Source organism: Cyanistes caeruleus, chromosome 2 (assembly GCF_971803275.1).
Source record: "Cyanistes caeruleus chromosome 2, bCyaCae1.hap1.1, whole genome shotgun sequence".
Lineage (NCBI taxonomy): Eukaryota > Metazoa > Chordata > Aves > Passeriformes > Paridae > Cyanistes > Cyanistes caeruleus.
In genome coordinates this window covers 41,133,549-41,149,642 of record NC_141702.1, presented here as the reverse complement: position 1 = coordinate 41,149,642, position 16,094 = coordinate 41,133,549, and the positions used below count along the sequence as shown (strand labels likewise).

Genomic DNA, 16,094 nt, shown 5'->3' with positions numbered 1-16,094 from the left:
CCCTCCTAGAGACGTCAGTGCCGTTTAGGAAGAGAATTACCTCAAATGAAAACCAGAAGGAAGATTTTTTTTTTATCCTTTTCTTGTCCCCTAAACCCACGTTACACCTGAGGGCAGTAACATACAGGGAAGATTTTTGTAAATTCAGTATCACTTTCCCCCACAGCAACGATCTCTTTAAATGACAGGGTGAGGAGGGGTGCACTCCTTTCCTCTTTTTTCTTTTTTTTTTTTTTTCCCCTTACCTTCAGTAAATGCCTTGCGTTCGTGTTTATTTAACAATGAGTCGCTTGGTAAACAAGACAATCAAAAGAACATTTGAGACTACGTGGATACATTTCTCTGGTGCTTGTAGACGCCTGGACACCCAGAGGAGTTGTTGAATGCCTCTCTTTTCGTCTTTCCTTTATTTACCCAAATTAACTCAGAGAAAGCTTTTAACCGAGGGGAGATTTAAGGTGATAAGCATCGAACAGACGGTCTGCACTGCAAGCCTGCCTTTCGAACTGCAGCCGGCTGCGGAGCAAAAGGGATGAGGTGCTTCAAAGGCTAAATTGGTTTTTTGTTGGTTTTTTTTTTTTTTTTTTTTTTTTCCTTTTGGTTGACATTTTTCTTCTTTAGAACACGGAGACCGTTTCTTCTTCCTCGAAATACTCCGACTGTTGTCTGCCAGTGCAATCTCATTTTAAACAGTTATTTTAGATAAAGTCTCGCACCGACTGGTTTGGCAATTATGTCAGGCTTTTGAGAGTCCGCTATGGTTTTAGGAAAGACTCTACAACCCTTCTCCCACCACTCCAGGCGCTCTCTCTCTGCTCTATCTACTCTTTTCAGAAGCCAGCAGTTTTAGGAGCAGCATCGTTTTTTTAGGGTTATTTTCCCCAAGGGACACACGAGATTTGGAATAGTCCCGCTCCCCGGGAAAAAAAAAAAAAAAGAGAAACCCCACATGCACTTTGCAAGCAGTTTTAAGGCAGCTCTGTCTCCTAATGTAGGAGGATTTGAGTTTGGGTTTTTTCCCTCTCTTTTTTATTTTTTTTTTTCCCTCTTCCCTGTTGGTGGGATTGTTTATTGTTTTGTTTTATTTTCCAGCGTGTATCAAGAAAATTAATTAAAATCTTTCTCCATCCCTCCGCCGAGGGAGCCTATTCACGCTGTCCCGCAGCGCGGAGGAAAGGTTCCAGAGGAAAACCGTACATGGTTCAAGTTGGGGGTGTCAGGGAGGGGGGCAGCAGGGGACGTGACCGCAGCTTATCTCCCGCAAGCGCGACCACTTGCTCCGTGGGCTTCGGGGTGGGGAAATGTACGTGGGTGTGTAAAACCGCGGCGATCCTCACCACCCGCAGTCCTGCGGGACCTCGGCCGCTCACCCCCGCTGCCCAGCGGAGAGGCCATGGCCAACACGTACCCACCTCAAGGCAAATAAACCCCCAGCAGGTACGCGGGGGGAAGATGCGTCTGTGTGTGCCCGTGGGTGTCTGTGTGTTCCCACTCCCCCCGGCCGCGCAGCCAGGTCAGAGGGCGGACACAGGGAGAGAGGGGAGGCGGAGAGGGCTGGGGATGTATCCCCGTGACGCCACCGCCCCCTCCGCCAGTGGGAGGCCGGGCGAGGAGCGGCGGCGGCCAACGGGAAGCGAGGCGGGTCCGTGAGTGGCATCGAGGGAGGGCTCGGCCAGGGGGGAGGGAGGGGGGCCGAGCGGGGAGTTGGAGAGAAATGAAGTTGTGCTAAAAGGCTTTTAGCCATCAAGAAGTTATTAGGCATTTCTCAGCCGCAAATTAGGGATTCTTCATTAATACCAACCTCGCCCCCCCACCCCACCCTACCCCACCCCACCCCTCGTTATGTGAGACGGAGAGCCTGGGAGCCGATAAAGGGGATGGGGAGGCGGCAATGTCTGACTGCCCATCGGTGCGAGGAGCAGTGACAGGCGCAAACTTTTCCCTGTGCCATTAATGAGCCAATTAAAGAGTTGGGCTCCTCACCCCGGGAGAGCTCTCTGCAGGCTGCCGGGCTCAGGGATTCAAGGTAGGTGAAAAGAGGATCAGAACCCACCACAATCTGCCAGCCTCAGAGAAGAACCGCAGTGATGTGCGGTACTAGGCTGTGGGTCGCTTCCTCACGGTGGAAAATGAGGAGGGAAAAAAAAAAAAAAAAAAAAAAAGAAAAGAGAGATAATTTGGTTGGAAAAATGTGATTTTTGGGTGGATTCCGGCACGGGGCAGGGCTGGGCAGAGCGTGCCTCCCCTGGCTGGGGTGCAGCTGAGGTAGACACCCCCGACCCCAGCCGAGGAATGAGGACAGTAGCCGAGGAGAAATTCAAAAGAAAGAAAGAAAAAAAGAAAAAAAAAGGAAAGGAGAAAAAAAAAAAAAAAAAAAAGGAAAGAAAAGAGGGCAAACAAGCAGAAATACTCCTTGACTGGAAATGTATCCCTCACTGAGGGTCTGGCAGCGCGGAGCACGGGGAGGTCTGGCCGCCGGCGCGGTGCCGGCCCGAGGGAGCGCGAAGGGGACGGCGCAGCCCCGGCAGCAGCAAAGCCGGTAACGCCGGGAGCCGGGGACTGCTTTCTGCTGCGCTTTCGTTCTGGTCATGCAGTGCACACCTGGGCTGGGAAGTGAGAGGGCTGTGGGAGGAGAGTGCGGGGCAGGCTTCTCCACGGGCGCGCTAGATGGGAAAATACACTTTTTTTTTTTTTCCTTTCCCCTCTGGCGGGAGAAAATACTACACCCGCCGGAGGCTGGTTGTTGATTATTATTTCTCGCGGCTCCTCTGCGGCGCCGTGTACTGGCTCTCTCACTCCAGGACTGCTGTTGTCTTCACAGAGAGAGGCTCCGGGGAAGTCACCCAGCGCCCTGGGAGGCAGCCCGCGGCCGTGCTTTTCGGCCCTCGGATTGACAACGAATCACTGGAAAAAACGGGATTACTATGACCCTCTTCCGAGGAGCTATGCTGCCGGCCATGAGTAGGAAAAAAGGCCAGAAATACATCGTTTGGTTGCTGTCTGGTGCCTCAATCTTCTAGCTTTTATTATTTTTTCTTTTTTCTTTTCTTTTTTTTTTTTTTGTAATGCAGTTGTTTGGTGTGCTGAGCTGCATTGGATAAATGTTTTTTTCATTTAATTGACTCTGCTTTTCAGAGTATATGTACTTTTTTTTTTTTTTTTTTTTTTTTTTTTAAAGAACACCTCTACTCTTCAATACTTGTTTGCATTTACACAACAGAACGGTTTTTCTGAGTAATGGCCACGCTCAGATTCACCGCCTGATGCTCCGGAGAGATGAATTGCAGATGAGTTTCCCTTCCACCTTTGGATGAATCTCTGGAGTTTAAATTGTAGCAAGGAAGCGGGAAAAAAACACGATGAAAGAGAAGTCCAAAAATGCTGCCCGGACTAGACGGGAGAAAGAAAACAGTGAATTTTATGAACTGGCTAAATTACTACCCCTGCCCTCCGCTATCACCTCTCAGCTGGACAAAGCATCCATAATCAGACTCACCACCAGCTATTTAAAAATGAGAGTGGTTTTTCCTGAAGGTAGGTGGGAATGCCTATTCGCCTCTATTTTCATTCTGATCCAGGTGTCGTTTATCATTTTACGGTTAAAAAAAAAAAGTAAATTCCTTGGGGTGTGCTCGGAGACAGGGTGCCCTCCGCTGTCACTTTCCTCTGCTGTAAGTACTTTCCCTTTAGTTCCTATGACAGGTTTGGTTGGAGACTTATGGTGCTTTTGTCAACACTTGAAGACACTGAGCTCTGCTATGTGTTGTGTTCTGCTAAAGCAAACCCGTTTGGTTTTTTTTTTTTCTCCAGTCTCCCAGTCGAATGTGCATCCTCCAGCAAGCACACGCAAGGCCTAAGAGGGCATGATTCACCCCTATTTATAGTCATTCTGGGAGGGCGAGTTAGTATATGGGTAAATATTTACATAAGTCTATGCAAAGTCCTAAAGCCTTAGTTCAGCTCTCGAGGAAAGGTGCGGTGTACAGGTACAGGACACGCGTGCAGGCGTGCTCACACCCTGTCTAAATAAATAAGTCGAGTACACAGAATCGCATCGTCAGTGTGCTGTGTCTCGTTCTGAGGATCACTAGGGCAGTTTGAGGGCGTTAATCGACCTCGGAAAATTTTAGCAGGAGTTTTGCATCCAAATACAGTCAATCCCCTTGACCATCCAAAGCTGCAAAACCAGTGGCCCAGCCTAGACATGATTCTCCTCGACAGCCCACAGTAAACTTCACGTTGACTTCCACGGCAGCAACAACCCCCCTATCTAGCAAAAGAAAACTTAAGAGTCCTGAAGTGTCTTACGCTTTTAAATAGAATTAAGATCTACAGCGACCTTCTTTGGTCTTCTAGATTGGCTGCCAAGAAAAACAAACAACACGAAGTTAAGAGAGTCAGAATAAAGTTCTTCCATGTTCTCACTCTATTGATTTTATAAGATGTAGGGGGGAAATATTTTTAAATTTTACGAACCTCTTATTTAGATCGACTCCACAGAGTTGTGGTTTGTATGAAAGAAAACATATCAAGAGCTTTTTTTTTTTTTTCCCCAATATTAAATTCGCTGTATCTTTTGTTCGAAAGTGAGGGTACATAAAAAACAACGTAACACAGCTATGTCCCCATGAGTTTTCTGTAGCTGTATCTCGACTCGGTTGGCCTGTATTTTTAACAAAATAAGAGAGTGTATATGGCCTGGTATTGTTTTGCTCTAGTTTTGTCTGATTTGGTGGTTTGAGGGGTTTTAAATTTTTTTTTCGTCAGCTAAATTTGTTGACTACTGGTACTAATTCTACTTTTTAAAATAAATATGTAATGTGGCAGTCATTTGGATGGGGGAGGTAATCTCCTTCCCACACACCCCCAGGTCATGGATGAACGTCTATACCTAGAGTCCGAGGCAGTAATTTTCAATCCAGTGCTTTTTACAATAATTTTTTGAAACAACTTTCCGTAGCATCGAGTCACTTGTAAGCAAAGAAGGGGTTAAATGAAACCTTTAAAAATAATAATTTAAGTCTCCGTCAAGCCACTTTCCTCTTCTATTTGCTCTGCCACCTGGAAGATCATTATGCGGGACAGTCCTCTGTTTCAAAGGAGACGGAGTTGTCCTTTATGCTGTCAGCGCATACTTTATAAAAATAAAGCTATTGCAAACCTTGATGCCCATGATGTTCCTAAAAGGATTATTAGCAATGATTTGTCAACTCCTGCGGTCTCAGTAGGCTACCTTTCTGCGTGATTTCCAGCAGGTCTCGTCAATTACTGGTGCCTATGTAGCGGGTTGTTTGATCAGAAGAAGCATATGGTGTTGCTTGTAGGCTGTGAGTAATCACGGGAAGAGAAGAATAGCTGATCCCCGTCCCTCGGTGGCAGCGCAGGATGCCTGAATGCCCTGGGGAACGGTGTGGCGAAGCGCGCCGGGGCCGAGGCCGCCGCCGGCCGCAGCAGATGCTAATTTGAGTGCAGAGGCAGCGGGGGCGGCTGAGCGGGGCTCGGGGGGCAGCGGAGCCTTCGCAGCCTCATTAAAGTCAAACTGCGTATTAGAAAGAAAGGCAGGGAGCAGGATCGGGAGGGCTCGCCCCTCTGAGGAGCTGCCGCGGGAGGCCCGGCGCAGAGCGGGCTGCAGCTCCACTCGGGCCCGCCGCCCCCGCATCCCTGCGCGGGGCACAAGGCCCGAGAGCGGGGGTCGCAACGTGGCGCGGAGCCGGGCGGCTTCCCCGCGGGCCCACGCGGGTTCCCTCTCCTCCCACGTACTTCCGAGGAGGCGGGGAGAGGGGAGCGGGGCCCGGCTCGGCCCCAGCCCAGCGGGTTTCCCTGCGCCGCGATAAAACACGGGCGAGGCGCCCAGGAGCGGCCTCCCGGCGCTGCGCCTGTGGCTGGCCGTGCGGGAGCCGAGCCCCGGTGATGTTTCCGAGACCCCGGTGATGTTTCCGAGACCCCGGTGATGTTTCCGAGACCCCGGTGATGTTTCCGAGACCCCGGTGATGTTTCCGAGACCCCGGTGATGCCAGTGGGCTCCGGGAGAGCGGCAGAGCAGCTTGAGCTCCGCTTGTTAGTTCGCTTGTGCTTGTCTGGCTGCGTATGAGTGTAGAGAGGCATGGAAGCGGGGGGCTATTCTGGTTTTTCAGTGTCCCCACCTAGAAAATAAAAAAAATAATTAAAATGTCATTTTTTCTCTGAGAAGAGAGAACAGGTAGCCGGGGAAATGACGCACGAAAGGGACAAGTCTTTCTCAACGGAGAGATGTTGGACGGATACAATGGGGTTCCTTTCCCTTGTATTTCCCTGGGGAGGAAAGCGATACAAGCATCGGGACAGACCCGATGAGTTGGCCAAAACACGGGAGATGGGTAGCAGGAGGCTAGGACTGCGGAATGTCATGTCCTACATTTAAAGATATCTTGGAGGAGTCAGGGTAGAGAAGCGTTGTCTCCGTAAGAGCAAGCTGCACTTCCAGAGTAACTCATACCCCCTCTCCCTGGTACAAGAGCGAATTTCCATCTGCCCAGAGAGTGCTTGTATAGAGTTGGTTGTAAATAATCACGTACAGAAAGATATACACTCCTCATCTCCACGCACACGCGGGGCTGGGGACAGGGCGGAGAGAATCGGTGTGCGCTTGCCTGCATATTTTTGTGACTGAAAGGTCCCTATAGAGAAAGAAGGTGGGCAGATTTCGGGCTCATTTTGGAAACAAGAGTTTTCTGGGAATGAAATACCAGGAGAGTCACACACAAAATAGGCACGTGAGGTTTCTTTCCTACCCCCAGACACTTAAGTTCAAGGCAGTGGAACTGGACAAACTTCACAAAGAGGGTAGAGATTTTTCTATGAGCTCTCTCGTAATGGTTGTGCAATTCTCGCAAGTTATTGAAACGCCTGGGTTGCTCTTTCTACCCCTAATTTCACTTTATTTAGTCTTCAGGGGATTAAAACTGTCAAGGACGTAGGTTTCTTGCATCGTTTCAATACTAGAGCACTTCTTTCCAGGAGGAGAAAGCATATAAGACCTATACTGCTTTTCGGTGATCAGAGATCACACCAAAGTGAATATCTGCTCATTTTCTAAGATCATTAAGAAAGAGTCTTAAGGGTTGTTTGTTTGTTTGTTTGTTTGTTTTTCAAGCAGGACTTTTTAATAAATTTATTCCTGATTTAGCGTTCATTAATATAAAATTGAAATATTAGTATTTATTTATAAATTGCCAATAGTAAGTGATGTAGATACAAAAATATAGGTAGAAAAATCTCCAGGGTGTCGAAGGACTAAAAGAATTTTCCGCCAAAACCAATGCGATCGCCATTACTATTGCAGGGTAATTCTGCACTGACCTTCGCTAGTATCCAGAAAGCAAAGGAGAAAAAAAATTAATAAAACCCAAACAAAAAACCCCAGGTGGCACAATAAATTTTTTTTTTGCTTTTGCTTTTCTTTTTTAGTTAGGAATATTTTAAAGGTTCTATTCTTCATCCGTGACCAGAGATGCAAAAGGACGGTTTGCAGTCTGTCCTAGTGGGAAGGGATCGTTTTGGCGCAGAGAGGCGTTTTCGTTTCGAGACAAAAGCAGAGACTCCGTTTACATAAACTTTCGCCGAATCAGGATGGTTAACATTTCAATATTGAAACCCTTAACCTTGTTTTATTTTAAAGGAGGAAGAGATCAACAGGAAAAAAAAAAAAATCCGTTTCCCACGTGGATAGGTGATTTAATGCTGTTTTTCTTGCTGCAAAGGGAAATGATTGAGCATTAGGTTTCAATGTTTATTTTCTTACAGAAGTTTTTCTCATTTAAGCAGCAGTTTACTCTCCAAGCTGAATCTCTGTTTAACTCCAGTTTTGATGTGAACTTAAATGTGAAGAGCAGAACTAAACTACTAGCAAGATCGTTAAAAAAAAAACCCAAAAAAACCCCCACAGAATTATGTTGTAGAAGGAATACTTTATGACAAGACCGGGGTGGGGAGGGGAAATAATATTTCCTTTGGAAACATACAACCATTTTAGTGTTGGAGAATATTTTTCAACTTGCATATAAACAGCGTGTGCGCCAATGCAAATCCTTCCTTCCCCTATTCCTTCGAAATAAGAGCTACTTGAATGTGAGTCTTCTGGAGAAACGAATAAGTAGTGGGTGCTCGAAAATGCCCTGATTTTTTTCCCCCTCTCTCTCCAATTTGGACATGGTTCCGTTTGTTTGCATTTCAAAGCACAATCCCGCTACCCTGTGTGTGCCAAAATCCTGTCTTTCTATAAGTGAAACAGACTCAGCATTATTTCCACTACCATTTTCTTAACAGGGATGTTTGTTTAGTCAACAGGGGTTTTCCTCCCTGTTATTACGAATTTTATAAAGAAAGAGGGATGCTAATTTTTCTCTGCTTCAAATGAATACGTCTGATTTACCGAGATAATAAATCTTTACAAACCCTTGCTAATGGCATCCGCAGGCAGTGGAAATGAGCAAGCAGGTTTTTTTTTCTTGGTTTTTTTTTTGTTTGTTTGTTTGTTTTTTTAGCATAGCTTATTTTATTCCATCTGAGCCCTCCACGGCGACCCAGTCCTTCACAGAAGCCTCATTTGGCCGAGATTTTGAGTTATCATTAACCACTGCCTGTTAAATTAACTGGGAAATCAGCTCTGTCTAGCGTTGGGCGATGGCAGAACGGAACGCTGGCGGCAGACGATTTAATTAAATGGTTAATCGAATCAAGCTAATTCCTCTATACAACATCCAGTTGCCTTTTGGCTTGCCTGTGACTAGGACGAGCAGCTTCTGCTCCCGCGACTCCCGGAGCTGTTGCTTGTCATTTTCCCTGGACAGAGAGGGAGAATGACCGCGTGGGAGATGGAGACTGAACTGTCCCGCCTCCCTCTTCCCAAACAACTTCTGTGCCCCACTTGTCCTTTGCTACTAAGGCGGCAGCAGCGCCGGCGAGGGGCAGCGGGAGGCAGGGAAGGCGCTGCTTGAAGAGCTGCTCACGAAGGTGACATTCTCGTCCCGCCTGTAGAGAGGCTTTGCTGGGCAGGTTGAACGAAGCCGGTGCCCGTGCCGACCCTCACCGGTCTGCCCAGCACGGCGAAGGGGGCTTGCGGGGCCCTGTCCGCCCCGGTGGCGCGGAGAAGGAGCGAGCCCCGGGGCGAGGCGAGCGATGGTCCCGCATCCCGCGCCCTCCGTGGGGTCAGCATCCCCTCGGCGCCGGCGGGCGAGGAGCGAGCTGCTGCTCCTCCTTTTTTAATAACCATAGAGCGGCTCTTGAAAGAGCAGAGAAAAAGCAGCGAAACCAAAGCACACGGAGACGTCTCCGGGCCGCGGCCCCCGGGAGATCTGGGAAAGCGGCGGCGGGGGCCGCTGCCCGAAGAGGGAGTTTTGAGGAGCTCCTGGAAGAGAAACGCGCTATGGACCTGCTGGGAGCCGACTTGGGGAAGACTCCCTGCGGTTGCCCCGTCGGGCAGGCTCCCAGCGCTGCTCCGGGAGAGCCCCCAGCTTCTCCCCCTGCCCATCCACAACAACAGGAAAGAATTCCCTGCCTACGGGGCTTCGTCTCCAAGGCAGCTTCCCTGGGCCTCGCCCAGCCTTGCGGGGCGGTGCGCCAGACAGCAGCAAGCCCTGGAGGGGTGCCCAAGGGCTCCCCGGCCCCGGAGGGAGCTGGCCTCAGGCTCTGGTCCCCAAAGAAGTGGGTCTGGAGCTCAGGATGGGCTCTCCACTAAGTGTTTTTAAACGGGGTCATCAAGTCGCCCGCTACAGTGAATCCGGATTGTGCTGAGGTTTCATGACGGAGAGTCCGCTGGGGAAATCGCCTCAACTGCTTTTAAAAGCCGGCAAATCAGGGCGAAGTAGATAAGGGCTTGCATCTTCTGGCCACCCCACCCCCACCGTCACCCCCACCCCCCTTTGCTATTGCCAGACAAAGGACAGGGTCGAGATGGGCTCTGAGCTGCAGATGCTCACAGAGGGACAAGTAACCCGGAGATCAACCAGGGCCAAGGAGCTGCCCTGGCTTCTCGGAGTCTCATTTCCCTGCGCCTGCCTTCCTCCGTCTTTGCCTAGATCAAATTAGAAACGATTCAGGAATCTTTTCCCCCTTCCGTGGGTCAGAGGAGCTTCTTGAAACAGTATCGCCACTGGATAAGGACGGTGCCCACCCAGCCCCTGGTTCCATTGGCTGTCGACATCAAGGCTTGCATCAATCAAAAGATGAGGGGAAGGGAAGACAGGAGCAGGGCAGTGCAGCGCGGCAGGTCTGGCTGTGCGCCCGGCCTGGGGGACAGGCTGGCGGGGCGGAGCGGCTCTCTCAATGCCGGGGGTGGGCACGGCTGGGTGCGAGAAGGCATTGCACAGGGACTCGCCGGTGTAGCGAGCCCATGAAACCGATGGACGTGCTTTTTGATGTGGAAAGCACAGTGGCCTTCCACTGGAGAATGTCGAGAGAAACGATGAGTCAGCACGCTCGCTCCGCGCAGGTTCCGCGCAATATAGGCGAAGGCTGTTGCGTAACGATGAGCGATAGGCGGGATAAAATGCTTTCCTTTTCTTCTTTTTTAAAAAATATATATTTTTTTTTAAGTTCTTCTTTATTTTTTTTCCCCCTTCCCCCTCACGACAGCAGACAATTTCTCTTGGCACAAATAGTTTATCTTCTCCGGAAAAAAAGTTCATCGAGTGAAAGAGATTGTTAGATAGGAGGAAGAGTTGGTTAGGCAGGAGCAGATAATCTATATTTTGGCAAGAGTATCAAATTCATTCTGAAATAAAAGCTCGATCAATTTTTAAAAATTTTCTTTTTCTGCTTGAATAACACAGCTGGGTGATGCCTTGAGCTTATGTTAGACAGTTGCTCATCATTCATTCGCCAAGACCTGACCTAAATGGTGCCTGTGGGATTAGGTCAATTTTAGTGGATCTACTTCGCCTCATTTGGTTACTAATTGGTTTCTTGTTTTATAAATCGAAATCTCATTTTCAGGAAATTACAAAACCCATGCAGCCAGTCCATGGAGGTAATCCGTGGGTCGGGGGTATTTAAATGGAAATGGTTCTGCAATGCATCAAGTATTAAGCAACAGTAAAACTTCCCCTCTATTTCCAAATGAAATGTGAGCTCGCTAGCTCCTTAGATCCATAATAGATACATCCCTTCTAAGGCTACTTATGTAAATATGATAAACCAGACCGCGGTGGGGGAGGGGCCGCAGGGAAGAAAGCAAATTTTATCTGCTAAGGTTAATGTAGCATAACTTGGAAATCTTCCAAAATAGATTATGTTTTGCTTTGTCTTCGGCCACTTTAGCTGGGAAAATCCTTTGCCTAAAAACGATTTAGTTATCCTTCTCCTCACAAAGCTGCTTGTTTCTATTCCAAAGCTATTATGCTGTTGGCTCTCCAAATTACAAGAGAATCTTTAGATCTTGTTTCCAATCGTAATCCTGGAGCAATAGGGAGAGCTGATTTCCTTGTTTTGTTTTAAATAGACAATCAAAGGATTTGCAGAATTTTCTGCGGTAGGTCAAGTGCAAGAAATCACAGTTTGCTCCCCCGATAAAAGGAAATTGCATGTTAAAGCGAATAGACGGGGGAGGGGGGGAGTGAAAATTAGCGGAGGGGGCTTTCTCTTATAATCTTTTAAAACAGTATTTAGAGGGCATCAGGAGAGGCCGTCGATTTGGGAAAGGCTGGGATTGGCAACGATTACAAATAGTCTCCGACTTGAAAGTGCTGAAAACATCTGGGCAGCACAAAGGATCGTCTCGTGTGACAGGATTTCAAAAAGCCGGTTCAGGTAGACAAGTGAAAACGTTTAATTATAAACCATGAGCAGACAGAGCCCAGCAGCTCGGCGCTTCCACCTGAAGCACACAGAGGAGCTCAGCGCGCCGTGAAGAGCCGCCTTCCCGAGGGAGGTTAACCTGCAGTGCCCGTGAGCTGTTCATTAACCCGCTGAGGTCGGGTTATTTTCTCTTTTAGGAGAAAAATAATTAGAGCCATAAACTTAGATTAATAAGCAACTTAAATCATAGGCGGGCAGTGCAGATTTGGTCTTGAATAAAGAAACCTGTCACTCAGATTTCCCTCCGGGTGGGGGGATGTGCTAACGGGCCACCCTGGCTCCCCAGCAGAGAAACCTCCGAGGAGCTCGGGAAAAACAAATATACCGTGGGCTTTTCTCTCTTTCCCTGGAAGCTGTGTAAGATTTGCCAGCTCCTTCCTGAATACGGGGGGCGGAGGTGTTCCTCCATCCTGGCGGCTGGCTCCCCGTTAATTGGCGTGGAGGAATCAATGGGAAGGAGCCTGTTTCTGACTGGCGACCTGCTACATGCTGAGGCTGCAGGGTGAGGAACGGGCCAGAGACAATCTTCTGCCTCTGTAGGGCTATGAAGTTAAGGAAGCAGGAAAACAGTGTAGGAGCGGTGAAGAGACAAGTTGTTGTGAAGAGGTGGAGGAGGAAGGGGAGAGAAGGAAGCGAAAGGCGGGGACGAGCGGGGCGCACGGCTCCGGCTCTGGGGCCGCCCTGGGATGCCCCGTTAGCTTTGCTCGGACCGGCAAACACCTGGGTGAGGCCGGTCAATAGCGAGGGATGCTCGCGGCTACCTGCTGTCAGCACCTCGTCTGTTTGTCTCGAAATAACTGGAAAACGAGGTCTTGCCTTTCCCGAACCCTCACTGCCGTGGTGAGCACACCCCGCCAGCTCGGGTCCCCTTGCGACCTGCATCCCAGCCATCGATCAGGATTTGTAGGTTTCCCCTCCGTTTTACTCTGTCTTACCTCTTGTGCGTGTTGGAGTGAGACTTATTTCAAGGCACAAGCCTCAAAGGTTTTAATTGACCCGTTAAAATTATTTCAGCAACAACACCGTGAAAAGGCATCGTCCATGAATAGCTTTATTCCGGTGAAGTAACTTCCACGTGGCTTTTATTACTCCCCACTTTGCATAGGAGAAAACAAGAGGTGTGCAAAACATTAGATTAAATCCGGAAAGCTTAATTTCTGGAAGGGTTTCTATGGAGGCACATCGCCTCTCCTTGCAGCGGGAACCATCCCGCCCACGGGAGCAGCAGCAGGAGAGATGGAAGGGATAGAGGTGAATCCTGGAGACAGACTTCGTGGGGCAGGAGGGAGGGCGTTGGACAGTGACTTTCTGAGAAATCGCGAGGTTAAGACGCTTTCCCTGAAGTTCAAGGGGGACAGTTTCCACTAGCAGAAAGCAGCACTGAAAAGCACTTCAAGCTGGCATGCTGTTTCACTTAGATCTTAAGAAATTAATTTCACCGTTAACTTAAAATAAATACTCGGGTATCTTTCTTTCTGAGGAATCAGATATTGAAAAAAAAAAAAAAGTACAGAAGAGACTTCTATCTGCAATGAAGTCGCACCTAGTTTTCCAAAGATTGTATGTATGTATGTATGATTTAGAGTGTATTCAAGGAAAAAATGTTCCCTCCATCAGGCCCACACGAGCCAATTTTTCATCTCCTGACCTTACTTTTCTTTTTTGTTTGTCTTAAATATCAGGACTTGGAGAAGCCTGGGGCCACTCCAGCCGAACCAGTCCACTGGATAATGTTGGACGAGAACTGGGATCCCATCTTTTGCAGGTACTAGTCTGGAAACGACAGGCATATGGTATTAATGATTAAAGATATAATTCCCTATTCTGAGCTTTCAATTGCCACCTTGACTAATTTTTAACTGTTCAAGTGTTTAATAGAAAGGTAGGCAGGAAGGAAACCACTTCAGAATGTGAACAACTGTGATTCAATGTCGTGTGTTTTGCTGGGGCTGTGGCTTGGTCCCTCTGGGTCCTTTGCCTCAGAATCATCTAACACTGCGTCCACAGTGAGGGATTCACAGTGTGTCCCAGGGTGGCAGAGATACAGGAGCACGACTTTTCCCCAATTTATTTACAAAGTGACATGTATCATAGATGTTATGAAGCTCAAAGTGGTGTGGCAGGGAGAGGCTCTAGCGACAGGTTAGGGAAGGCTTTCCAGGACAGAAGGACTCAGCCGGCACCGACATTAGCAGGGACACAAATCAGGGAGGACACGTCTGAAAACTCACAGCCCTCTGAAACAGTAAAGAATATTAGCGATGATCATCACCACGTGTTTCTGGCAGAATCGTGTGGCCTTTGGAGGGCTTGTTCTGATCTTAGTACACTCAGAAGTCCCATTTGTGTCTGCTGAAATGCATCTGACAAATTGTGTTATTTACACTGTGGAGAGTTTTAGATTCTCTTTGATTGCTTAAATTCTCCTTATAAAACACACAAGCACCCTGTGACATTTGAAATAGAAGTATTCGGGGATTTTTGGGACCCACATATTAATCACTAGGTAGCCAGGACCTCTTTTTAGATACTTCCAAGGCATTTTGCATTACTTTTGAGCTCAACACCTCTGAGAAGTGGGTTGTGTCTCAGGGCTCCGGCAGCTTTAGAGGGATTCTTGTCCAAGATTTGCCCATTTCCTTCCAGCTTCTTGAATAATCAGAGCCTGAGCATAGACACACGTTTTCTAAAATAAATCGGAGGGACAGGTATTTAATGGATCTCTCTATATTGATTTATTTATATTCCCAACTTTCTTCTGCAGACTCTGGACGGTTTCATATTTGTTGTGGCTCCGGATGGCAAGATCATGTACATCTCGGAGACCGCCTCGGTGCACCTGGGCTTGTCGCAGGTACGCTGGGGGGTCTGCTAGCCCCTGTGCTTGCCTGCACCACCCCCGCGACTGACAGGAGAAGGTGCGCCGTGCCGGCGATGAGCCCTCCTCCTCCTCCTCCTCTCTCACAGGTAGAGCTGACTGGCAACAGCATTTACGAGTACATCCACCCCGCCGACCATGACGAGATGACGGCGGTGCTGACGGCGCACCAGCCTTACCACTCGCACTTCGTGCAGGGTAAAGTACACAGCCCCCGCCCCCGCCTGGCCACCACGCAGAGCCAGCGGAGCCTGGGGCTCACCCCACCTCTGCCTTCCTCCCTTCCCAGAGTACGAGATCGAGAGATCCTTTTTCCTGAGGATGAAGTGCGTTCTGGCCAAGAGGAACGCGGGTCTTACCTGCGGGGGCTACAAGGTGCGTGCCCGCGGCCAGATTCTGCGTTCCCCCGCACCCGCCTTCCTGCGCCGGGAAGGCTGTGAAAATGGGGAGAGAAGAGGGGGTGAGACCTTTTCTTGCGGGGGTTTTCCCAGCCCAGGACTCTTTCATGTGGTTCATTTCTCTCAGAGTTTCAGGTTGAAGAGCTCAAACCACAAAACCAAAAGCAATCGAGCTCCCCTTGATGCTGTTTGTGGGCTTTTTTTTTTTCCCCCCCTCTTTGAATTGAACCTCGCACAACCACTGAGATTCCCAGTGACGGCTCTCAGGTGATACAATGGGAACCCTGGGTTAATTAGTTTCTTTATTAGGTAATTCGTCAGCTGCAGAGGTAGCTGTCCCAGTTAAGGGTTTTGACCAGGTGCTTCACGGGGCTCCTCGCTAAGGAAAGCCCTACGCTCTCTCCTAGCTCCTCGCTGTGTTGTGTCAGCCACACAACTCCGAGCAGGGGCTTGTACCCCTAACCCAAGGAGATGTTGTGTCATGATGTACCGTAGACCAAGAACACCTGCTGAACTCCAAGAGGAAACAATAATAGAGAAGTAAGAGTGGAAGTAGACAGCAGTCGTCTGCAAGGATACGTTTAGGAGATGTACTTTAAATCAAAGGTACTTTTTGGCCATGGATTGCGCCTGCCCCATCTATATAATAGATGTATCCTACACACGTGACATATGCACACACGTAAACTCTTTCTCACACGCATACACTCTTCATTACAATGTCATAATGGATTGTTGCAGTGGATTGGTAGCTCCTCGTCTTTCCTTTTCAGAAGAATAATAAAAGCGCAGTTAGGAAGTGGGCCAAAAACCACTTAAGCCAGTGGAAAAAAAAAAAAAAAAATCTTGTCGACTCTAAAGGACCTTAAATCGGCGCTGAACTCTAGTATGGGAAAAAAAACCTTAACCCCGATGGAACCGCAGAGAGCTCCCAGCCGGTGCCGCTCTGCCAGGGCAGAGATGCGGGTCAGCGGCTCCCGGGAGCC

At 48.7% G+C, this 16,094-nt stretch overlaps 1 protein-coding gene across 3 annotated transcripts in view; it reads left to right on the top strand.

The window, feature by feature from the left end:
• Positions 1 to 1,682: 1,682 nt before the first annotated feature.
• The window catches only part of SIM1 (SIM bHLH transcription factor 1), a 49,250-nt gene continuing 34,838 nt past the window's right edge, over positions 1,683 to 16,094 (top strand). The window contains exons 1-7 of one of the 3 annotated variants that reach the window (XM_086876629.1): positions 1,683 to 2,026; positions 2,822 to 3,003; positions 3,221 to 3,534; positions 13,515 to 13,597; positions 14,597 to 14,686; positions 14,800 to 14,908; positions 15,000 to 15,085. In XM_086876629.1, coding sequence (XP_086732755.1) covers positions 3,360 to 3,534; positions 13,515 to 13,597; positions 14,597 to 14,686; positions 14,800 to 14,908; positions 15,000 to 15,085 — 543 coding nt within the window. In that variant the 5' untranslated portion in view covers positions 1,683 to 2,026; positions 2,822 to 3,003; positions 3,221 to 3,359. Of the gene's footprint in view, positions 2,027 to 2,821; positions 3,004 to 3,035; positions 3,535 to 12,288; positions 12,335 to 13,514; positions 13,598 to 14,596; positions 14,687 to 14,799; positions 14,909 to 14,999; positions 15,086 to 16,094 lie in introns of those variants that run through there. The other 2 variants (XM_023922192.2, XM_086876630.1) reach the window with 2 other exon arrangements.